Source organism: Ruditapes philippinarum, unplaced genomic scaffold, assembly GCF_026571515.1.
Source record: "Ruditapes philippinarum isolate M1 unplaced genomic scaffold, ASM2657151v2 ctg5472_1_1_1_1, whole genome shotgun sequence".
Lineage (NCBI taxonomy): Eukaryota > Metazoa > Mollusca > Bivalvia > Venerida > Veneridae > Ruditapes > Ruditapes philippinarum.
The window spans coordinates 31418-57755 of NW_026864862.1; the positions used below are offsets into that span (position 1 = coordinate 31418).

Here is a 26338-nt window from a genome sequence, read left to right on the forward strand (position 1 = left end):
GGAGGGGGGTAAAAAAAGGCGTTAAAAGGTGTGTATATCGCGTAATGGGTTAACAGAAAATGTTGAAAATACTTGTATTTTGTTTGATGTGTCTTAATTAGAAGAACATATCTCAGATGGGTTTGGGGTCACTGGGTTCAAGGTCAAGGTCTTTTATTTGTATGTATTTGATAATTTATATTGGTAAAGTTGAATATTTTTTCAAATTTATCACAAAGCAATGACATAACAACTAATATTTTTCACAATTACAATTTACAAATCATCACAAAGCTGTCAAATTATATAACTGTGTATACTTTTTTTTAGCAATTTTTCTGTCCATAACTCAGAGTGTATGTTTAAACTTAAATCTGGGATGGTGGCATTTGTATTCACCAAACATGCTGTTGTTCATAACCATACATATTCCATTTCCTACTTTAATATGCTGTTGAAGGACAGCTGTTTCTGACAAAGACGATTTTTTAGATAGTCTAATGACTAAGTCGTTTTTGAACATATTTTTTTAATGCATACCTAAAGCACTAAACTATACTTAAATTTTTGGGAGACATTGTTTTTGCCTTTGCTGTCTGTCAGTCCGCATTAAGCTTGTCCGGCCTAAAAAATCACAGGTCAACTACTGGTTGGATTTCAACCAAACTTTACAGGAGTGATCAGTACCATCCTTAGTTGTGAACATCACTGGCACACACATTCCGCTTCGCTGCACAAAATGGCCGCCAGAGATTAAATTAGGAAAATCTTGTCCAGTTTTCACAGGTCAAACTTCTGTGGGATTTCAACCAACCTTTACAGGAGTGACCAGTACCATCCCTAGTTGTGCACACCACAGGCAGGTTTCACTTAGTTGCACAGAATGGCTGCAAGAGGTAAAATAAAATGACTCTTGTTCGGCCTTCACAGGTGAAACTACTGGTGGGATTTTAACCAAATTTTACAGGAGTGATCAGTATCATCCCTAGTTGTGCACAATACCAGCATGCTTTGCTGTACAAAATGGCCTCCAGAGCTTAAAATAGGAAATCTTATCCGGCCTTCACAGGTCAAACTATTGGTGGGATTTCAACCAACTTTATTACAGGAATGATCAGTACCATCCCTTGTTGTGCACATCACCAGCACGATCCACTTTGCTGCACAAAATAGCCATTAGAAATTAGAGCTTAAAATAGAAAAAATCTTGTCCGGCCTTCATGTGTCAAACTACCGGTGGGATTTCAATGAAACTTCACAATAGTAACCATACATAGTTTTGGGAGACATATGTTTTTGTGACAAACCCCTTCTTGTTTATTGCTCAAAAGATCAGAAATAATCACCATTCCAATTGTATTCATCGGTAGCTGCAGTAAGTAACGAGAGTTACTTTGTTTTAAATTTTTTTATGTGGCCTCTTATAGTGAGGTGTTAATTTTTATACTCTCAGCACAACTAAAGTTGGAAGCGTCTTTATTATGTTGATGATTTTAATCTCTATGCCAGTCTGCTTGTCAGCCAACCTGTTCGCACTGCACCAATTTTAAAAAAAACTTCGCAGAAATATTTATTATATGATATCTACTAGCTCATATGTTAAGGAATATGACCTTGACTAATAAATGACCAAAATCTTCATGGTTAATTTTCTTACATTTTAAAGAAATTGATCATTTTTGGCTCTAACTTTCGTTACTAATGGTTGTATTTGTGGGGTTTTTTTTGCTTGTCCTTCCAAAGCTATTGCTACACTCTTCGGTCATTGTGTCCAATCTCATTGCCACTCCTTTTTGCAATTTTTAACAGTGGTCAAGGTCAAATTATTGAATTTTGGTTACATTGTCATGATTTTGTTATCTATGAATGTATTTGAACTTGGACAAAGCAAGACTTGCTACCAAACAAACATGTATAGAATAATTTAGATGTGACCTTGGCTGTCAAGGTCAAATGCATGAAATTCTCCTGTTGTTTTTTTTGTTACTGGCTATAACTTTGTTATTTATAAAGGAATGAAATTCATATTAAGACACATGTTTTAGGTCAGGAATTTCATGTATATCAAACACAAATTGACCTTGACTCATGTATGACAATGACCTTGAAGGTAAAATTATTTTATTTTCACGGATTGTTGCTATAATTGGCTATAACTTTGTAATTAATCAATGGATTATTTTCATACATGACATTCTAATAGGTTGAACTGACCTTAACCTTCAGCTTTTCAAACCTTGACCGTCAAGATCAAAGAATTGAATTTTGGTTAAGTTGTTATAATTTTTTTTATTAATGTAAGGATTTGATTAATATGTTTAATATGTTAACAAAACAACACTTGTGAGCAAACAGAAATGTAGAATTATTTAGATATGACCTTTACCTGTAAATGACCTTGACTGTCAAATGATTAAATTTTCTTAACTTTGTAATTTATTTATCAAATTATGGAAAGGATTCATACTTGGACAAAACAATAAGTGTGACTATACAGACCTATTAAAATTAAGAAAGGAAAAACCAAATTTTTTTTCTATAATTTTTTTTTAAAGATTTGTTTAAAGCTTTTATTTGTTTCCCTTAATTAAAAAGAAAAAAAGCCTGGCGGTTGCTCTTGTTCTTGTTCTTTTACTTCTTCCATTAGGACAATGGCTTAAAGAAGATAAAATGAACTTTGACCTTGATTCATAAATGAAATTGACCTTGAAAGTCAAATTATTAAAATTTCACTGTTTATTTGTATTATTTGGCTATAACTTTGTAATTGCTGAATGGATGGTCTTCAAACATAGGCACAACAATCTTGAAACAAGACATTTATGAAGATTAATTGAACTTGCCTTTATTTTAACTTAACAGTAAAGGTTAAATTAGTAAATAAAAATAAAAAAGCACATTGACCTTTAATAGACCATCAAATAATTATTTAGATATTGTACAATGTATTTTTTTTTTCATAATTGTCATAGCTTTGTTATTGATTTACAAATTTGATTTAGTTTTAGAAAAAATGAACACTTAAAAAATGAATTGACCTCCGACTATTTAATGACTGACCTTGACTGTCAATGTCAAATAATTAACTTAGCTAGAATTTTATTTAAATATGTGAACAATTGTCCAAGCTGATATGTGTGCATATTACTGTATTGAATTCTCAAATGTTAGGTTTCACAAACTTGGAATTGGATGAAAAGGAAGAATTCAAAGAAACCACATGTCAACACCGGATAAATGTGAACAAAATTTTAATAATGATCTACCGGTTTTGAACCTATCTGGTTTTTCATCAGGACGTGCTAAAGTTGGAATTGTTTTAAATCACTAAAATATTGAAATTGTATATTTATAATTCATATGATTCATATGTATCTTTCTTGCCTTGACAGGTCACAGAGAGCACTGATGATCCTGGTTCCATACCAGATGCAAATATATGTTCAACAAATATACCAAAGCCATCATTCACTGAAAGTGATATATCAGACATTGTAAATATTTTATTGGAGATGGAAGACCTAGGTTTGTTCTATTTGTTGTGTTTTTTTTTACATTTTTAACTACCGGTAGTATTCAATATAATTATCATTAAAAATTATAACTCGAATTTCATATTTGACCTTGATGGTTAAGGTCAAGTTCATTTAAATGTCAAGGTCACATTTGAATTCATCATCATGTAAGTTTTGTCATATTTTTAGTGGTCTTTTGGCCCATAATGAAACAAGACCATAAATGAATAACAAAGTCTGGAAAATGTAAGCTTTCAATAATTTGACCTTCACAGCCCATGTCAAATTAAAAATAAAGGTCATATTTGTATAATTCAAAAAACAAGTTTGTTTTAAATCAGCACACCTTCAGATTCATGCTTATTTCCATGAAAGTTTTGAAAATGTATTGAAAAGTATAATTTTGTGAAATAACAAAAAGAAAGTAATTTACACACTTTCAATTCACAGCTTAAGTCTTAAAGATGACACATACAATATATTTACATAGTTAATATTTGCTGTTTTCTGTTTCTCCAGATAAAAGGCACAGTAGCAGTGATATCACAGGTCATATCAAGAGTTATTTGGAGGCGAGAGGTAAAGTGCTGTGTCCTACTATCTCCATTCAATTGTCAGACTTGGTAGCAGCCACAAGTACGCATGGTATTATATGGGTGAAAAATAATGGTATTTTAAAACCTTTAGGAGAAAAGGTTCCTGTATTCAGAGATGTTGAGGATGCTAAAAGTTGGTTAAAACTGAATCAACCATACAAAAATAACACTGGATCTGAGACTGGAGATAATACCTTCGCATCCCAAAACAATGTCGTCTCCTTGGCGCAAAATGCTAAAAATAGTAAAGAAAGAGTTCTTTCTCCTACGGAAGAACAATTATGGTCGGGCAAGGTTCGTCCAGCTGTTGGTCAAGTAATTAAATATTCATTCGGAGGGAGTGGTCAAACTTCACAAGAGGGAAGCATCTCTGATTCCAATGGTTCTAATACTACCAAAACAGGGCCTGATGAAAGTGGCAATGTTAGGTCTAGTGTTATGTCTGATGCTGAGCATTTCCTGGAGAAACGAGGAGGAAAAATGCTTGAAAATGTGCAGAAGGCCAAACCAAAGAGAAATACACTTAGTAAAATTGTTGGTGGAAAACCAATAACTGAAGATAACATTGTTGAACAAATCATTGACCATAATGAGAAATGTGACCCAAAGCAAAAAAGCAAACAAATTACCAAAAACAAAGTAAAAAATTCGAATCAGAAATCACCCAAACCTGGAACATCTGGAGTTTCAGTTAACAAAAAAAGAAAAGTTAATCCTCCTATTGAAAATAGTTTTGACAGCTCAGATGAAGAAAATGTTAGAGAAAATGAGAAGTGCATTGTATGCAAAAAATTCAGCCCAGACATGAGTAAACGGCCAAATGTGATAATTGTTAATTGGGGACAGTGTGATAAATGTTCAGGTTGGGTTCACCTGTCATTTTGTACACCTGTCAAGGCCATCAGGCGGGGAGACAACTTTTTGTGTCCCTCCTGTTGTGAAATGTAACTGTAAACTAACTATAACCATGTAAATATGTTTTGTTGACAGCTAATTAATAATTCAAAACAGTTTTTATAAAGTTTATAAAATGACAGTTAATAGGGGCATAAACTTTTTTCCTGAAGCATACTATTACACCCAGTAAAAGGTCAAGGTTGAAGTGGTCGAACTTCTGTTGGATAAAGTCTGAGTAACACATGTGAGGGAGCTTCCATTTTTTATGCCACCGCAGCATCTGCGATGCGGTGGCATATAGCGTTTCACCTGTGTGTGTGTGTGTGTGTGTGCGTGTGTGTGCGCGTGCGTGCGTGCGTGCGTGCGTGTGTGTTTGTTTGTTTGTGTGTGTGTGTGTGTTATATAGATTATATAGTGAACTTAAAAAATCTTCTTGTGAAAAACCACTAGTCCAATTTCAACCAAACTTGGCAGGATTGATCCTTGGGTGAAGGGGTTCCAAAGTTGTTCAAAGAATTTCATTCCATGCAGAAATCTGGTTGCCATGGCAACCAAAAGGAATTAAAAGAATAAATTTAAAAAATCTTCTTGTAAAGACCCAAAAGGCCTAGAGCTTAGATATTTTGCATAAGGCATTGTCTGGTAGACCTCTACCAAGATTGTTCAAATTATAGCCCTGGGGTCAAAATTGGCCCGGCCCCGGGGGTCATTGATTTTCACTATATGTACATATAGTAAAAACTTAAAATACCTTCTTGTAAAGACCCAAAAGGCCTAGAGCTTAAGATATTTTGCATAAGGCATTGTCTGGTAGACCTCTACCAAGATTGTTCAAATTATAGCCCTAGGGTCAAAATTGCCCCTGCCCCGGGGGTCATTGATTTTCACTATTATGTACATATTGTAAAAACTTAAAATACCTTCTTGTAAAGACCCAAAAGGACTAGAGCTTAGATATTTTGCATAAGGCATTGTCTGGTAGACCCTTACCAAGATTGTTCAAATTATAGCCCTGGGGTCAAAATCGGCCCCGTCCCGAGTGTCATTGATTTTCACTATATGTACATATAGTAAAAACTTAAAATACCTTCTTGTAAAGACCCAAAAGGCCTAGAGGTTAGATATTTTGCATAAGGCATTGTCTGGTAGACCCTTACCAAGATTATTCAAATTATAGCTCTGGGGTCAAAATCGGCCCCGCCCGGGGGGTCATTGGTTTTCCTTATATGTATATAGTAAAAACTTATAGTAAAAACTTTTAAAAAATTTCTTCTAGCAATTGACAAATGCTAGAGGTTAGATATTTTGCATGAAACATTGTGAAGTGAACTTCTAGCAAGATTGTTGTTGAATTATAGCCCTGGTGTCAAAATTGCCCCGCCCCAGGTGTCATTGATTTTAAATATATATATAGTAAAAAATCTTATTGTCTGAAGGTACAAGGCTTAGAGCTTTAATATTTGTTAAATGATATCATCTATAGGAACTCTACCAAAGTTGTTCAAATTTTGCCTCTAGTGTCAAAATTAGCCATAGGTTTTCCTTATATGTATAAAGAAAAAACTTAAAAAATCATCTTCTTTAAATTTACAAAGACTAGAGTTAAGATATTTTACATGAAACATTATGTAGTGAACCTCTAGCAAGGTCGTACAAATTATAGCCCTGGGGTCAAAATTGGCCCCACCCCCAGGGGTCATTGATTTTCACTATGTACACATAGTAAAAAAAATAAAAAAAATTTTGTCTGAAGGAACAAGGGATAGATTTTTGATGTTTGCTATATAATATCATCTATAGGTCCTCTACTAAAGTTGTTCAAATTTTTCCCCTGGTGTCAAAAAATAAAAAATTGGCCCTGCCCGGGGGCAGTGATTCTCATTATGTACACATAGTAAAAACAGAAAATAAAACAAATGTTTTCTGAATGGGAGAAAGCTACAGCTTAGATATTTGACTTGAAATGTTGTTTAGTGGACCTGTATCAAGATTGTTTTGAATTAAACCCTTGGGTCCAAAATTTTGCCTTGCCCAAGGGGACAGTGACCTACTTTCTTGTCCTTTGATGTACAGCAATGAAATTTTGACCATGTGCACAGTTTTAGTTGTAAAATTGAACTTTGATATCAGGTGACCTAGATTTTGTTGATGTGACCTACTTTCTTGTCCTTTGATGTACAGCTATGAAATTTGAGTGAACTTTGATTTCAGCTGACCTAGATTTTGACAAAGTGTCTTACTGTGTTGTCCTTTTGATTTAGTCATGAAATTTAGGCTGTGTGAAATATGATCTTCACCACCAAATTCACTAGACTCGAGTGCATTGATATATTCCTACTCTGATCTTTTATTGAGATAACATTAGATTTAACCACTTATCTGATAATAAGAATAAGATAGGTCAGGGATCTATGCTTTATGACAATCTTCAAAATTGTAAAGAAACAAAAAAAAATCTGTTCCTACACTACTATTTAGTGTTGTATTAATGCGGTGGCATAGCATTTTTCTCAAATGCAATCTTGTTTTGAAATGTAAACATTATAAGTGCAGGTAGGAATTATATACTATTTCAGTTATTATAGGTTTGAATATCTTTTATAGTTTATGCATTAAAATTAGATATATGTTTCTTAATTAAAAACCTAAAACCGGATATGTGGTAAAGTGGACGTAGTTTGGTTGTACTGAGATACTGTTGTTATTATTTTTTGTATTTTGAATTTTTGAAATTTTGAAAAATGGACTGTTCCGAATTCAAAGCAGGGCAAATCAATTAAAATAATTTAGCTAGATAAATATTTACAAAATATTTTCTCATTTTCAATGTAAAACTATTTTATTCATACTTGGACAAAACAACATTCATCATGACAACACCATCATGTTAAATAGTTTCAGTATGGCTTTCATCTGTAAATGACCTTTGACTCTTAAGGTCACATATGAATATTTAATTATATCTTGTACAGGAAGGAGTATTCTTGACTCTAATATTCTTAGTATTGTGTTTGAGTTTAGAAGTAAGAAAAGGTCAAGTGTTGCTCTTTCTTTGCTGTAGTTCTTGTAAACATATTTGATTTTTAGCTCGACTATACGAAGTATATGGACACCCGGTATCAACTTCAAACTTCAAATATATGTTCCTTATCTTCAAACAAATCTTATGTGACAAGATTCAAAAATGTAGCACCAATATTTTCAGATTTATCTCCCCTTGAATTTAGAATTTTCCTTTCGAAAAATAACATTTTTTACTGTAACTTATTTATTACTTAAGGGATCATTTTCATACTTCATATATATGTTCCTAATCATCAACCACATCTTATGTGACAAGTTTCATAACTCTAGCACCAATGTTTTCAGAACTATTGCCCTTTGAACTTAGAATTTTCCTTAAAAAATATTATTTTTTACTGTTACTTCTTTATTTCTTAAGGGATCAACTTCATACTTCAAACATATGTTCCTTATCATTAACCACATCTTATGTGATAAGGTTCATAACTCTAGTACAAGTATTGCAAGAATTATTTCCCCACTAACTTATAGATTGTTTTTTTTTAATTGAAAAATGTTATTTTTTACTATAACTACTTTAGTTTGATAGTTATCTACCTCAAACTTCAAAAACATATTCCTTATCATCAACAAGATCTTATGTGACAAGGTTAATAACTATTGAAGCAATATTTTTAGACTTATCCCCCTTTGAACTTAGAAATTTCTTTAAGAAATATTGAAGCTTCTTAACTTTTTAAGGTATCTACTTCAAACTTCAAATTTATATTTCTTATCATTACACACATGTTGTGTAAGTTTAAGTAACAATTCACAGCCTCATGATATTATGTATACATGTGCAACCCGGCCTTTTCTGTCTTTGACCCATTTTTCTTTTATAGTTTCGTCTTCCTTATTGCGTCCAGTATTAAATTAGTCAAGCTTCGCTGTCTCCTCTGACAGCTCTTGTTTTGTATATTGTTATGATAAAAATGACTTGTATGTATGAATGTATTATTATTTGATGTACATATATTGTTTATTATGATGATGAATTGTCTATGTGATTTTAGAATTAAGAAAAAATCAAGTGTGGCCCCTGTTTTATGGTGGTTTCTTTTATATTTTTTTTTGTTAATTATTAGAATTAAAAATGACTTGTATGAATGTATAATCCGAGCACAATAAACAGGAGTTTCTTCATAGTTAATTATAGTATGGAACAGTCCGTCTTAATACTATATAGGTAAATGAAATGTTGCTCATCTTATTATGATTGTACGTTTAACTGATAATTGTAAGAATAAGTAATAAATGTGGCAATAGCTCCATTGGTAGAGCAGTAAATTAAGAAGGAACTCCACAGGTTTGTTCTTTTTTGTTTATTTTGTTTATTTTTTTTATATATTTTCCTCCTTCATGTATGAAACTACATAATGATAATTTTTTTTTATTTGATTGATTTATTTATGTTTCTTTTTCAAGATCCTGTAACACATTGTCTTTTTTGGTTTTAAGTCATAAATACAATGCTCAAATGAAGATTTATCAATATTGTAAGTTCCAAAAAGTATCATTTGTAAAGATATTACCGAATTTTCATTTCATGTAAATAAAGGGAGGTAATTAGAATTTTATTTTCGATAACATTTAAGCCAAATTTTTAAATCAGAAATGCACATATTTTATGATTACTTGAAATGCGCTTGAACATTTGCAGTATATATTTAACATATTCTTGGATGTTTGGAAATTGTTTGAAAAGAATAATTATATACATATATAAAATTTTCAACATACAGGATCTTTAATCAAAATATTGTTATCTCATTTATTCCACTGTTTCATTTTTTTCATTTCTTATTATAAATGTATGAGTATTTTTACAAATTTTAAGAGAAACAAAAATGAAAAATCTCTATATGTGTACTCGTATAATTATTTTGTAAGACAGTAAGTTCTTTTTTAAAAAAAGAATTAAAACTTGAACAAAATACCAGGTTTAGAACCCACTATAATTCATTTTCATATTAATAATCAGCGGTCTTACTTACTGTGCTATAGTGTCAAACGAAGAAAATATAAAATAGTTATAATTTGTATAACTTTAAATGTAATGCAGTTTACCTATGTTGACCTGAGCTAATCTTTTAAAGCAGCACGCCTCCGAATTCATGCTAATTTTCATGAAAATTTTGAAAATGTATTTGAATGTGTAATATTGTGAAGTAGCCAAAAGGAAGCAATTTACACATTATCAATGACACTAACAAACCACGTATATTACCAAAAAGTGGTCAAAATATGCATAAATAGCTTTTACTGTGTTAGTAACGCAGTAGAAATATAGTTGTAAATATTGAAAAATCAGTCATAAATCGAACATAATATGTAAAATATTTCTTGCATCTTGAAACTTTTTACTTTTCCTTACACCTTAGTACATTTTTCTCAAATTTGATTTTATTGAGATATTTTGACTCATCTGGAGGCATGTAGCTTTAATGGGCTGTGCTGGTATTTTTAGAACTGACGAAAGTTCTCTTTTGTACTATATATTTGAATTTACTTATACATGTATTGTTTGTTATGATGATGAATTGTCTGTTTGAGTTTATATGTAAGAAAAAGCTTGCTTTGTGGTGTTCTTGTAAATATATTTGATTTTTTTGTATATTTATATTACTGTTATAGAAATGACTTGTATGTATGAATGTTTTATATATTAGAATGTACATGATGATGAATTATCTGTAAGAAAAAGTGAAGTTTTGCTTGAAGGTGGTTCTTGTAAACTTATTTGAATTTTTATGCAACCACAGCATCTGCAATTCAGTAATTAGTGATTCACCTCTGTGTGTGTGCGCACGTGCGTGCATGCATGATCGCGTATGTGTGTGTTTTAGATTAGGTATTGAGAAAAATCTTCTCGTTAAAAAACCACTGGTCCAAATTCAACCAAACATGCGAGGATATTTCCTTGGGGAAAGTTTTCCAAAGTTTTTCAAAGAATTTTATTCCATGCAGAAATCTGGCCATGGCAACCAATTGGAATATAAGAAATAAAAAAAGAAATCTCCTGGAGGAGTAAAGATATTGTGTGAAATTCTAGTTTGGTGGACCTCTACCAAGATTGTTCAAATAATAACCCTTGGGTCAAAATTGGCCCCGCTCTGGGTGGTCATTGTTCTTTATTATGTGCATATAGTAAAAACTTGAAAAGATCTTCTTATCTGAAGGTACAAGGCATAAAGCTTTGATATTTGGTATATATAATATCATCTACTGGTCTTCTACCAAGTCTTTCAAAATTGGTCATAGGTTTTCCATATATGCATATTGTAAAATCTGAAAATACTTTTTCTCTGAATGGTCAAAAGGCTAGAGATTAGATATTTGGCATGAAACATTTAGTAATAGATCTCTACCAAGATTTTTCAAAATTATAGCCCTGCTGTCAAAATTTACCCCGCACCAGGGGGTCATTGATTTTCTTTAAAAACATATATATATGTATTTAAAACTTGAAACATCTTCTTGTCTGAGAGAACAAGGCTGGGAGCTTTGATATTTGGTATATGATATCATCTATAGGAGAGATTAGCAAGAGAGGTGTAAACTTATGAAATAATTTGACGTCATGACCTCTAGCAAGGGTGCTGTTTGTCTTGCAGGGATACTTATCTGAGCATATTAAAAGGACATTATGATTCACACCATATAAATCATAATTGTTTTTATGAAATAGGTAATGCTTAATTGAAAAGAAGTGTTCAAAAAAATAACTGTAACTGTTTTTTAAGTTTGATATAAATAAATACTAAAATGTTTATCAAGTAAGGATACTTTCATTTTGATTCATTTATTATATATCTAAACATTAGACACATCTAAAGATTGTCTTCCATTTGAAATGCTGAATTATGACCTGGAGTCCCAAATTCACTAGACACAACTGCATTATGACAAAGTTTTTTGTATAGAAACAAAAACAAATTTTTCTTTTACAAATAAATGCGGTGACAGCATTTTTTTTCACAAATGCAGTCTTGTTTGTATATAATTATGATATGAATGTGTTGTATGCATGAATGTTTTATATATATTACATGTATTGTTATGATGATTAGCAGTATGCTCGAGATTTATATAAACTTTTCCGTTTCTGTTCTATTTTGTACATAGGAATTCTTTTGTGTATGTGTATGATTGTTTATTGAGATGATAAAATTCTTCTCTGATTTATCATTCTATACCATCAATATGACCAGTTATCATCAATCGCAACTACTCGGCCCTTTCCGTCAGTCTTCGAATAAGGACCTCGAACACAATAGTATGAATACACAGAACGGATGCGGTATTCCGGTCTAACCTACGCTAAGAAACTAAACATGTAAACAAATAGAAATTTAATGCTTGGAGTTGTTGACAAGTTTATTTCCAATATATGTTGTAAAAGTCAACATAAAATAAGTGACAATACATTATTTATATATTTACTAATATGGCTGTAGAAACCGAAAGTACAAAAAACCAACCTGTTGACATTTGGTCGGATTTGTTTAAAATTGAACATCAGTGGGCATATTTAAATTACAAATTGTTGTCAGACATATTTTCAAGCATAAGAGTACTGGAACAGACATTAGATGTCAAATATATACATTCGTTTTACATTATCTCTGTTTCTGTTTACATCTGTAAACCACGTGGTAGAACTACTTTCAATCCGTATTGTTTCCGAGGTTATATTATAGATAATAGCCGAGGCAGTTCCGAATGCAGTTATCATATTGATTTATTATGCCTCTCTTCAAAGAAGAGGGGGTATATTGTTTTGCTAATGTCTGTCTGTCTGTCCTTCGGTCTGTCTGTCAGTAGACCACATGGTTTCCGCTGATTATCTTGAAAACTATTTATCACAAAGTCTTCATATTTCACATAGTGATTGGTCATAACTAGTAGATGACCCCTATTGATTTTGGGGTAACTAGGTCAAAGGTCAAGGTCACATCTGATTATCTTGAAAAGTATTCATTACAAAGTCTTCATATTTCACATAGTGATTGGTCATAACTAGTAGATGACCCCTATTGATTTTGGGGTCACTAGGTCAAAGGTCAAAGTCACAGGGGCTTAAATGTCAAAATGGTTTCCGCTGATTATCTTGAAAAGTTTTTATCACAAAGTCTTCATATTTCACATAGTGATTGGTCATAACTAGTGGATGACCCCTAGTTATTTTGGGGTCAAAGGTCAAGGTCACAGAGGCTTTAAATGTCAAAATGGTTTCCGCTGATTTTCTTGAAAAGTATTCATCATAAAGTCTTCATATTTCACATAGTGATTGGCCATAGCTAATAGCTGACCCCTATTGATTTTGGGGTCACTAGGTCAAAGGTCAAGGTCACAGGGGTCTTAAGTGTCAGAACGGTTTTCACTGATTTTCTTGATAAGTATTCATCACAAAGTTGTCATATTTCACATATTGATTTATCATAACTAGTAGATGACCCCTATTGATTTTGGGGTCACTAGGTCAAAGTCACAGGGGCTTTTAATGTCAAAAGGTTTTAGCTGATAATCTTGAAAAGTATTCATCGCAGTCTTCATTTTTCACATGTTGATTGGTCATTACTAGTAAATAACCCCTATTGATTTTGGGATCTCTAGGTCAAAGATCAAGGTCACAAGGGCCTTAAATGTCAGAATGGTTTCCACTGATTATCTTGAAAAGTATTCATCACAAAGTCTTAATATTTCACATATTGATTGTTCATAAGTGGTAGATGACCCTTGTTGATTTTGGGGTCATTAGGTTAAAGGTCAAGGTCACAGAATCCTTGAATGGTAATATGATTTCGTCTTATTATCTTGGTTACTATTTATCACAAAGTATACATATTTCACATATTGATTGGTCATAACTAGTAGATGACCCCTATTGATTTTGGGGTCACCAGGTCAAAGGTCAAGGTCACAGGGTCTTTGAATGATAGAATGGTTCCAGCTCATTATCTTGAAAGATAATAATCACAAAGTCTTCATATTTCACAAAGTGATTTGTCATAACCAACAGATGATCCGTATTGCTTTTGGGGTCACTATATCAAAGGTCAAGGTCACAGGGGCCTTAAGTGTCAGAATGGTTTCCGCATATTCTCTTGAAGATTTTTTATCGCAAGTAAGTGAACTTATTGATTTTGGGGTGAGTAGGTCAAAGGTAAAGTTCACAGGGTTCTTGAATGTCAGTTTGGTTTCTGCCTTAAATATCTTATTATCTTGAAAACTATTTATCACAAAGTCTTCATTATTAGTCCCCTACCGGTTTACCGGAGGGGACTTTAGGTTTACCCTCTGTCCGTCTGTCCGTCAGTCCGTCCGTCCATCTGTCCGTCCGTCAGTCCGTCCATCCACAAAACTGGATCCCGCGATAACGCAAAAAGTACTGAAAATATTTTAATGAAACTTGATATATGGATAGATGGCAGTATGGAGATTATGCACGTCTTTTTCTTTTTTTCCTATGCTGAAAATTCTGGTTGCTATGGCAACAAATAGACTGAAAATATGGCAAATTTTTTACATAACCTGGATCCAGTGATAACGCAAAAAGTACTGAAAATATTTTTATGAAACTTGACATATGGGTAGATGGCAGTATGGAAATTATGCACATCCTTTTTTTATCATCTTATGTTGAACATTCTGGTTGCTATGGCAACAAATAGACTGAATTTCAAGATTTCTGATTCTAGTTTTTAAGTTTTTTCACTATAAGTTCTTTATTTCTTAAGGTATTTTCTTCAAACTTTAAATATAAGTTGCTAGTCATCAACCACATCATATGTGACAAGGTTTACAACTCTAGCACAAAATTTATCAGAATAACCTCCCTTGAACTTAAAATTTTCATGAAAAAAAACATTGTTTTTTTAATAACTTCTTTTTTTTAATGTATCTACTTCAAACTTCATATAAATGTTTCTTATTATCACTCAACATTTGTTAGTGTTTAATACTCTAGCAAGACTATTTCCAGAATTATGCCCCTTTTGAACTTAGACTTTTTTTTGAGAAATTGGTAATTTTTACTCCAACTTCTTCAATCATGATAGGATTTTCTTCAAACACACACATCATAATAATATGACAAGGTTTATAAATCTAGCATCCATATTTCCAGAAGTATCTCCTCCTTAACCTTTTAATTTTTCCTATTTGTTCTTTTAACTTTCATTTACTTCAAATTCAAAATAAACATTCAATATTCATACCTTCATTACTAATTGTTCTTTGTTACACTCACATAATGTATGACATCGTTATCTCCTTTTTAAAAATTTTGCTTTTAAAAATGTTATATTTTGATAACAGGGATGTTTAAAAAAATAATTTTAGAGTGTCCTTCAGTCCGTCTGTCTGTCTGTACATAAAAACTGTTTCAAGAAATTTGCTTAAAATAGAAACATAAGTGAATGGCCAATGGCCCTTCAGAATGTTGCTTGGGCTCTTACCGGTAGGGGACTTATGGATTGCTTGCAATACTATGATAATTGCTTGTTTTTCTTTTTTCCATAATTGAACACTTCCATGTTTCTTTAACAAAATTACCAATTATGTGAGTCAAGGGCTAGAAAGGGGGCATATGTGTCGTTCGACATTCTTGTTGATCTTAGATTTCTGAATGTAGAAAATTTTATTTATATATGACATTGAATTGTATAACTATGATTGTAAAGTTATCAAACTATACTTTATTTCTAATAGAATTATATTGGATTTTAGTTTTTATTATTATTTGTAAAATAAAAAATACTTTTACTGTAGAAATACTCTCATTCAAATTATTGTAGTCTGTGCAGACATGACAAAATTCTGCACTTGACTTATTATATGAACAGAACAGGACAAACAGTTTATTCAAGACTTGCACAATTAGTACATAATAATGATTATGATTAAATGTTAAAGTGATATAATGCTTTTTCTTTCGTTATCAAGTTGAGCTGAATTAATTAGTTATAAATTTCAAAAACTTGACCATCAATGGTTATTGTCCAAAGATTAGTAATAACAAACTGTTTGGTTAAATATAAATTTAACAACTGCACAAACTATATAAAAATGTCACACTTTTGTATCAATTGAACATTACAGATACGTTCTGAAGGTTATTTATAGCATTTTACACAATTTTAGCGAAATATTCATATTTTTTCGGAGAAGAAAACAAAATTAAAAAACAATAATGGTCAAATGTAAAGCTTGTTTTCACTTGTACTATCACCATTTACACAAAGAGAGGCATTATGTCACTTTAAATCTATAAATTTTAGGATTCAACTAATTGATTTTCCTGATTTGGTGACATCATGATGTCAAAAGTCTGAAAATTCGGTATTGATTAAACAATGAACAAATTAAAAAATTATTTGTTTAACATGTATTGTCCACACCATCTGTTACATTCATAGATTATTTCAAGAAAGTTAAGTATAGCTTCTGGTGTTTATATATTTAGTTACACTTTTTGAAGCAAATGAAATATTGTTTGTATCTGATTTAAAAGAACTCCACTGAGGTCCAAAAGCCTAAAACATAAAATTTGATTTTCTGACAAAGATCAGCTCGGACACTGAAAATAGTAAGATATGCATAATATTATTAAGAAATATACTTGAAATAAATTGATTTTTGTGCTATGTTTAGCCCGACCTAAGGGAAAAACGTTTAACAAGTTTCAATTTTAAGTCTTTTTTCACAGAACAATTATTCTAGAAAAACTGGAGTGAGTGAATGATCTGAAATTTTGCACACATGTTTAAGTCTAGACTTACAAGGAATGGAACATTAATCTTAGAAAAAAACATTTCCAGTCCCATCAAGTCAAAAATCCTCAGTGCAGTCCTTTTAATTATAAGAATTGTCATGGTACCATATAGATCTCTTACATTTCGTTTCGGTAAGAGATTTGCAAAATATTAATAACGTTGTTATTCTGCAATTCTGTTGGTACATGTCAATCATTATTAGCCACACCTTCTTTATATTATGTTATATTGCAACATAGCTTCATAATGTATATTTCAAATAGATATTATCCTAGAATATGTAATTGTGTTGTCAATTTCTTATCACATACCAGTCAATCATATAGAATAAAAAATAAGAAATAAGAAAGAAAATATCGATTTTGAACTACTTATTTTTAAGGTTTCGATTAATTGTCTTTACTGGAGCTACCAAACTCCTACTGGTATAACTTTTCTTTTGGAGACTATATTATTGTTTGATTTAGACGTTTCATCAACAATAGCATAAAAGGAAACTTTAATCTGATATTTTAACAATTGCTATAGTAAGCTTTATTTCTTCTTTCATTTTGCCTCTACTGAAAAGTAATCTAATTACAAGAAATAAATAAATAAACTCGTTACTCGAGTTGTAGTAACGGTCAAAATGTTTGTTTAAAAGAGGTTACTGTTTCACAAATGGTCATACTGCAGAGGGGGTCACGACACAGGTGTCAACAAACAAGTTACATTTGTTACATGGACTTGTGAACATTTTAAGTATCTTTTACTTCGAAATTGCAATACATTAAACTTAGATAATTGCATGCCAATGTGTATATGTTGATCTCACCCCTTGTGCTACTTATTTCATATTACACTTATATAAATAAGATGTTAATTATGAGCTCCTATAAAGTCATAATTATATTGTGATAATGTTTTGTACATTAACATATACATTGTTGGTTATCTTTAAAGTGCGCTGTTATTATGTTATCATGGGCTTATAAGCCTTATTTTCCTGAAATAAATTGTACGTCTGTCTTTTAATATATAGGTAAATCTATTTAATTTTTGTTTGTTTGATTTTTATTGTCATGAGCTTAGATATACATGTACAAAAGGAACTGCGTTTCACGCTCTAAGAATGCTACTTACGACCCCCTTTGGACCATGGGATGAAAAATGACCCCGCCCCCATGTGGCGCAATTGCATATTTCAGCTTTTAAAGAAATATAACAGTAATGGAACTCATGAGAGCGATATATGGCCATATGACCATCTTGTTTTGTTGTATTTTTTTAATCTGGCCATGTTCCACACGTCACTGTTATATACTAGAGCGCCAAGCAGTACAATCGACTTCTTAGATTGTTGAAAGACACTGCAGGGGAAATTAAAGTGTACAATTTTCACACATTTGTGATGACAAGTTCTGAAAATTTCTCTGTAACTTCAAAGCGGATTTTGAACAAACGACAAATTGGACCGAATTTTCGCTTATTTACAGACCTCTATTATTGTGAAAGAGAGAAAGAGAAATTGTTAAGGAGAAACAAATGATTAAATTATACTTAAAAAGAAAAAGTAGTAACCTAGATATAGAAAACAAAGAAAGCATAAAACCTGCAAAATTATAAAAAGACTACCATTTGTTCATTTCTATTTATGATGATGATCAATACCGACGCACTTTATCAGTTGTTTTTTCCGTCGGTTTTTTTCCGTCACACCGACACAGTATAAGTCATATAACTTTCTAGCTTTATTGGTCGAGGAAGACCTCAGGTGCCCTTCTGTGCATTATTTCAGGCACGAACGGGCACCTGAGTAGAAGTAAGCTAGCTGGATAGCGTCCTCACGTGAAAGAATTCAAAGTCCTTGTCGGGATTCGAACCAACAGCGGCGGTAAGGGGGAAGTTGTTTGAAGCCAACGACTTTAACCATTCGACAAAGGACGTCCCTTACATCATTAGTTGAATAAAAAATGTATGCCAAAAAATGGAGTTACGTCTACATGATTTGAAAAACAGAAGACCGAAAATGTACAATTTATGATGACAATAAAATGCTTAAACATCTTGGTAACCAGTTTAAACATGTTTCTGCTACAAGTGTTACACATGGTGAATTTGACAGGTTAACATGTATGCACACTATTGAAACTAGTTACAAATGCATAATGTTGGATAGCCATATCTTGGATTTCTGGCAGACTGCTTTGGAAAAATGATATGAAAAAAATGTTTATTAAGTCTTGCCTATACAAAGGCGCATTGACGATCACTTGCCCAAAACAGGTAAATATGATTAAAACAAGAGAGAAATAAAGAATCCCTAATGAAAGTCAAAAATTGCAAAACATTGAATGGTCAAACACATGCGCAGATGTGTTTATACGACAGTCTTCATGGAACCTTAAATGGGACTCGTTCGTGTCATTCCATGAAAAGAGCCTTGTATTCTCCAAGTAAAAAAATGAGTGTGCCCTAAACGGAAAAACAATGGGCGAAATAAAATAAGATATAATTTTGAAAGGGGATAAGAGGTTATGAAGCATGCATATCACATAAACTTGCAAAAGACAAATTTAAAAAGCAGGCAACCTATCCTTAGGATGATTAAACAGCATTCAATCAAAGTAATACTTAAACCACCAGGCTTGGATAAAAGCTTAAAGAAAAAACTAAAAGTACCACAAAATAACAATGATTTCGTGATGAACGACTTTTAAGAATTAAAACAGAACATCTCTGACTAAATGTACGGATCGACTTTTTATGCGGCCTCCACATTGCACAAACAACGATAATTAATTTATATGGCGATAAAATATTGTGAAATAAATAATTCCTAAAGGATGTTCAACGAGGAAAACCGACTAGAAAACATGTGAATTTTGCTTTATCCCAGTTACTTTATCCGCATTTCCCATGTTTTTCTTCTTTTTTTCGCCAGAAAAACATATAATTTATTATATTATAGAGCTGCAATTCATGAAATTATTCTTTCATGCAGATATAAATGTCATGTAATGAATATCCTGTCAAACGCATCCTACGTTTAAAGAATATTTCGTAAAATTATCTTCGAGTTTTGTACTTATATAATAATATATAATAATGACATTATCCAAATACCATTTCATGTTTGTGTAACATAGTTACACCAGTAGGTCTTACATTGAGAGTATCATTAAAATATTGCGGACGTACAAACCCGCTTTGTGTTATGCAGAGACACTTAGTGTTGATCAAAAGCAAACTAAAAAGCAATCCTCATAGTGTAAGACATTGAGTAAAATTAAAGGCATGATTTCGGCTTTGCTGGTGATCGGTTTCATTTTGATTTTTAGAACAGGCGGAATACACACACGTAAGTAGCTTGTTTCATAATATATTAAAGGCCCAGTATGCCCCAAAAAATGCTTTATTCTTTAATTTCAAAAAGCTTGTTATTTTTGGGTACTTTTATATTTCAAAAAAGTTACTCATTGACTTGAACTATCTTGTTCTTATGTTACTTTTTGGTAATTAGAACAGTTATAGTCAGCATGGAAGTCAACATACTACTTTGTTTACATTTTGCTACTTTTTTGTCAAATTATTTCACATTTTACGGTGGCACAAAGGTGACCTGTGTGTGTTTTTATTTAACTCGTGGCCACGAGATACTATGTCATGGCCACGAGATACTAAGTCGTGGCCACGAGAAAGCTAAGTCGTGGCCACGAGATACTATGTCGTGGCCACGAGTTACTAAGTTGTGGCCACGAGATAGCTTAGTCGTGGCCCGAGATACTATGTCGTGGCCACGAGTTACTAAGTCGTGGCCACGAGATAACTAAGTCGTGGCCACGAGATAAATAACCAATCAGATTACACCATTTATGTGAATTTCCCTAATTTATTAGATGTCATCTACTGATCAGGTGCAATGATCTTTCAGGGTTATATAAACCATGGCTTATCCCTTCTAAATTATTCATCAGACAAGGATTTTACCTGATCTACTGTCCATGGGCAATATCCCTTCCAAATAAAATAAACCAGGACTTATTCCTTCTCATGTTATCGTATAAACAAGGTTAAGAGGCCGTAGTACGTACAAACTGACCAATTCGATCACAAAATTGTATTCAAAATTAATGTCTGATGGGCCTTGGAAGGTGACTTTCTAATATGGTTCAAAGTGAATATCTTCAGTATTTTCAATGATTTATGTTGCATGTAAAAGTAAGTTATTAAGTTTAAAAAAATCATAATATATATAGTGTATTCTGATTGGTTAATTATCTCGTGGCCACGACTTAGCTATCTTGTTCCCACGACTTAGTAATTCGTGGCCACGACATAGTATCACGTGGCAACGACTTAGCTATCTCGTGGCCACGTGATAAATAAAAACACACACATGTCACCTTTATGCCACCGTACATTTAGCATGTTTGGTTTTCTAGAGAAGTAAAGATTAATTCGTTTCTGAGGAATAATTGCCTTACACTATTTTATATAATTTTTTTTATTTCTTTTAGCAATAAGGCTTAATAGTTTGACTTTCAGTTAAGTCAAAGGCATAATTTTGACTTTGCCAAAAATCGGTTTCATTTTGTCTTTTAACATAGGCGGAATACACAAACGTACGTAGCTATATAATCATAATATATTAAGCAAATACAATATACTGAATACATAGATCAACGAATTTTCTTTTAAAAATTCTTGTGTGTAGGCAATAGTTCTCTTTTAAGACTGAAGTTCCACTCCCGGCCGATATGCCTTCAGAAGAGCTTTAGGACAACAGCAAAGGTCGATACATATAATATGCTGGTTGGATTACTGGTTCCGATACCAGCAAACATGATTTTTTTTTATTTTCAAAAAGCTTGTTATTTTTGTGTATTTTAATAGTTTGAAAAAAAAAAGTTTCTCATTTGCCTGAACTATCTTGTTCTTATGCTACACCTGACGTTGTCCTTAGCGAATATCTCCTTCTTCCAAATAAAAAAAAAAATGATATAAATAGGAAAACCATAGCAAAGATATAATACTTGGTCTCAGGGTTACCATTATGTTTGAATGATTTATTAAAGTATTAAAGTAAAGTACAATATATTTAGAATTATATTTATTATTTTCTGGAGATAATAGCTGATGAGGTTTGTGTAAAACCGGGCTGAATTGTTTCTAGTAAAACACATGTTTACAAAATTCAAGACATTTTCATGATTTTATGTATGTTTGAGAAATAATCAAGTCATCTAATGTTTTAAATGACCACTTCATGGTCCTCAAAATGCTCTGCCTGTAACAATGCGCGGAGGAGCATCTAAAGTCTTCCTCCATGTGAAGCAGAAAATTGACCACATGAATGTTTCAGTGCCGGAACAACTTGAAAACCAACCAAACCAAAAAGTACATTTCAATGATACAGTATAATTTTCTCTGAAGTTTAGCTTGAAACCTTATGATTAAAAAGTAACAAATTTCTTATAAAAATGTTACATTTCCAATTGAAAAGTAACAATATTTCTTGTTAAAATCCAACAAAGTTTCCGAATGTCACAAAATTTCCAATAAAAATGTCACACGATTTCTGATTGAAAAGTTACAAAATTTCCAATTAAAACACACACAATTTCCGATTAAAAACTCCCAAAATGTCCGATGAAAAATTAATAAAATTGCCAATAAAAAGCAACCAAATTAAATACAATGAAAGAAGTTCCAATCCCAGCTTATACATTGAGAAGAGCATTACGACAGGAAGCGTCGTTACATAAGGCCTACAGATGTGATGACTTGTTACTGTACGACTCCAGCAAGCAGTCATGTGACATGTCCTAACCCTCCAAAAAGGTTTGATATAAATAGAAAAACAAAGAAAAAATATATTTCTTGGTTTCCGGGTTACCATTCTTTTTAATGATTTATTATATGTATGATATTTACATTTATTTCTAGAGTTAACAGATGATGGAGTTTGTTTAACACCAGGATGTGTGGTTGCAGGTAAAACATTCATTTAAAAAAAATTAAGCCTTTTTTTATAAAAAAATATTTTTGTTTTGTTTGGTGAATAATCAAGTCATCTAAAGGGGTACCAGTAAAGCTGAAGAGTCACCATATGATCTTGATCTTGATCCCCAACCATGCAGTTGCTATGTACATTTAATCATTGTTATTAAAAAGTAACAAAATATCCGATGATTTGTCACAAAATTTCCGATCATTTGTTGTAAATTAAATCAATTCATAGTGTAAGAAACATAGTCAGCCAAAGTATAAAAGACCGAGATATGCTGGTAATTTGGCGAGGTTTTCTAAATATCAGAAAATGTAGACATTTACTATGTCTATGGTTTACTATGCCTAAATTTGATATAAGAACATAGTGATAATTGCTATACAGTCTTTTTTTGTAAAAATAAAACAAACATGTTTTGACTTAATACCAAGCAGATATGATATGTTTAAAATTCTATACACTATATGTGGTCAAACTATCAATATATTGTTTCATTAAAATACTGGCAGTTTTTTGTAAGAAAAGATCAACTTTACTTGACCACTAATAGGGAACCCATGCAGCTTTCTGTACATAGATTTTTCATTCTTTTATTCAAGACATTTCAATAAGAATTTAGTAGATTTCAATACATTTCTGTTATCAAAATATTTTTTTCAAGGGTAAGCATAATATGTCTTTAAGTTTTTTTTCGGTTTGTTTGTTTTTTGTTTCAGCTTTTTAGGTAAGGGCCCTCGATAATGTTGTTATAACTTTTTGCTAAACCCTTTTGTATATTTACATTATTGTTTTTATGTTTAATGATATATAATTGTGAAATTTTATGTATGCGTTTTTATACAATAAAATATGATTAAACTAAAATTCAATAATCTTTGACTTTTATATCCATGCTTTTATGTTTGTTTCATTAAAATACCGTTTCAGCTGCTCGTGTACTTAATGGAATTGACACGTCTGTAAATCCTTGTGACAACTTCTATACATTTGCTTGTGGATCGTGGATAAAGAGCAATGTCATCCCTGAGCATAAAGGTTCAGTAAGTGTTTTTGCGGAGGTTCGTGAAAAAGTTGCAGTCACCGTCAAAGGTAACATACCAACGATTTTTATGTTTGAATCCTAGAAAATTTAATCAATTTATTAAAATGCGTGCTTCCATATAAATAAAAATATAGCTGCATACGATAGGGTCATTATACCTAATACATTGTAGTTACAGAAGAAAAATATTTCATGATTTTCAGCTGATTTCTGCAATACGGATGTTGATTCGTAAAATACAAATTATATAGCATCACATTTAAAGAAATCTTACTTATAAAGCATAAAGAAAAGCGCACTTTGTATTAATCATCGTTTGGACTAGTTTGAATGTCATAACGTTTGATTCAAAAGAATAACGGTTTTACTACAAAAGAATGTAAAAACGCTTTTCCTTCAAAAGAATGTTTTAATGCCTTTACTTAAGAATGTAATAATGTTTTGTTTTTACAAAGAACGTTTTTTTAACGTTTTTAAAAAAGTATCTTATAATGTAGTTTTCATAAGAATGTGACAAATATTCCCCTAAAAGTGTAAAAACGTATTTAACAAAAAAAACTTCAAAAGAATGTAATAACGTGTCTTTTTATAACGTTACCTAAAATGTTAAACTGTTTTTACAAAAGAATGTAATAATGTTTTTACAAAAGAAGGTTATAACGCTTTTCACGAAAAAAAAAAAAATGTTCTAACGTTTTCTATTGTTTTTTTCTCTCCAAAAAACGGTCTGATAACATTATGTAATTATGATGCTATGCGTAAAGTGTCTATACAAATAGTTTCAGATTTGCAAAAGGTCGATCGTGTGCTTCTTTCCCATTTGATATCTTCTGAACGCCGGTTTAATTTTGTCAATCATGGTAGCCTCAAACTACATATAATATGATAGATAAATAAATAAATAACTTGATATTAATATAATGACGCTTTTATTTCCCCTGCATTTAATTGCGTCATTTCCCTTCATTCGAAATGTCAATAATTTTACTTATTATCTCATGAAATGTCATGATTTCAATTCAAACTATCTGTCACAAGGCTCGCTTACAAGCCCTATTACAAGTAGAGAAACTGATAGCGAACAACATGGACCCTGATCAGACTGCGGGGATGCGCAGGCTGGTCTGGATCCATGCTGGTCGCAAACCCATTAAGTTGATTTTGTCGTGACGGATGGAAATGTCATGATTTCAATTCAATCTATCTGTCACAGGGTTGTTAGAAGCTGATAACAATCAAAATCATCCAAAGGTGGTCCAAAAGGCAAGGAACTTTTACAAATCATGTATGAACCAAGGTTAGTTGATAATATAAAACATTGTCATAATTGCTCTGCCAAAAACTTTAAAAAGACAAAGGACAATGATAAGACAATAATAAGGCAAGAATTTAACATTTCATCTCTGAATGACTCTTTAACAAATCTGTATATCAACTGAACACGATTAAATTTACTTTTGAATATCATATTCATTTTCTAAATTTTTGAAATAATTGAAAAACGTACTATTTCAGCTTGAAATACTGTTTATTAATTGTATAAACTACTAATATTTTGACGTTTTGAAACTAAATATATATTTCTTCCAATGTCACTCTCTTTAATTTTACATTTACACAAAAGATGCTGTGGAAGAGTATGGACTTGGGCCCATGAAGGAGTTCATTGAAACGTTTGGCGGCTGGCCAGTTCTAGGCTCTCAAGACGGCGGACGTTGGTCTGAAAATAATTTTAGTGTTGAAGATTTCTTAGTAGAATCCGTTCGGCAAGGAAAAAGCATGCCGCTGATAAATTTCAGCATCAACAAAGATTTAAAACAATCTGTATCTAAAATAATAACTGTAAGTACAAACTATATTTAATTTATACCAATTTAGTTTCTAAAAGATATATTGCTTTCTGTCTACATACCACTTACGACCAAAAATATAATAATGTGAATTGTCTGGTAAACATGTTGGCACCTAAATGGAATTATAAGTCTTAAAGTGTCTTGCTGAATAGCCTATGCATGTTAGTTAAGCATTAAAGATGCATTCCTGTATTGAGTTCTTTAGGTATCTAAATGGAATCTACTACATCTTTTTTTCAATGAGTCTTCAAAAATATTCACGAATTCGCCTATGATTTGTAGTAACTATCATAAATAACCGAGTTGAATATAAGTAAGCCATGAATACATAATACCAGTATTTTTATGTAATAATTCACTTCACAAAAAAAAATTAATAAACACCATAAAAATGCTCGTTTGTCCTTCCTTAAAATATGAAACAATTTAAAAGCTTATTGAAAAAATTGTTGCAATAAGGATATTAAGTTTGGTAATATTGTAATGATATATTTTGTATCGGAAATAGCAGGTAAGATATGCTAATTTTAGATAAAACCGTTTCATCTTATTGAAAAAATCAAGAAATAAAAATTTGCCAACAATAAAATACATAAACAATAAGTAAAAGGTCTTATTTCA

General features: G+C 31.7%; 2 protein-coding genes across 3 annotated transcripts in view; both read left to right on the forward strand.

The window, feature by feature from the left end:
• The window catches only part of LOC132727089 (uncharacterized), a 31740-nt gene extending 25876 nt beyond the window's left edge, over positions 1-5864 (forward strand). For both annotated transcript variants that reach the window (XM_060712499.1, XM_060712500.1), the window contains exons 4-5: positions 3372-3504; positions 4014-5864. In XM_060712499.1, coding sequence (XP_060568482.1) covers positions 3372-3504; positions 4014-5038 — 1158 coding nt within the window. In that variant the 3' untranslated portion in view covers positions 5039-5864. The remainder of the gene's footprint in view (positions 1-3371; positions 3505-4013) is intronic.
• Positions 5865-19949: 14085 nt separating this feature from the next.
• Positions 19950-26114, forward strand: LOC132727088 (membrane metallo-endopeptidase-like 1). Its single transcript, XM_060712498.1, has 5 exons — positions 19950-20170; positions 22759-22806; positions 23750-23911; positions 25078-25161; positions 25489-26114. Exons 1-5 carry the CDS (start codon positions 20107-20109, stop codon positions 25725-25727), a joined length of 597 nt encoding a protein of 198 aa, XP_060568481.1. The 5' UTR covers positions 19950-20106; the 3' UTR covers positions 25728-26114.
• The last annotated feature ends 224 nt before the right edge of the window (positions 26115-26338 follow it).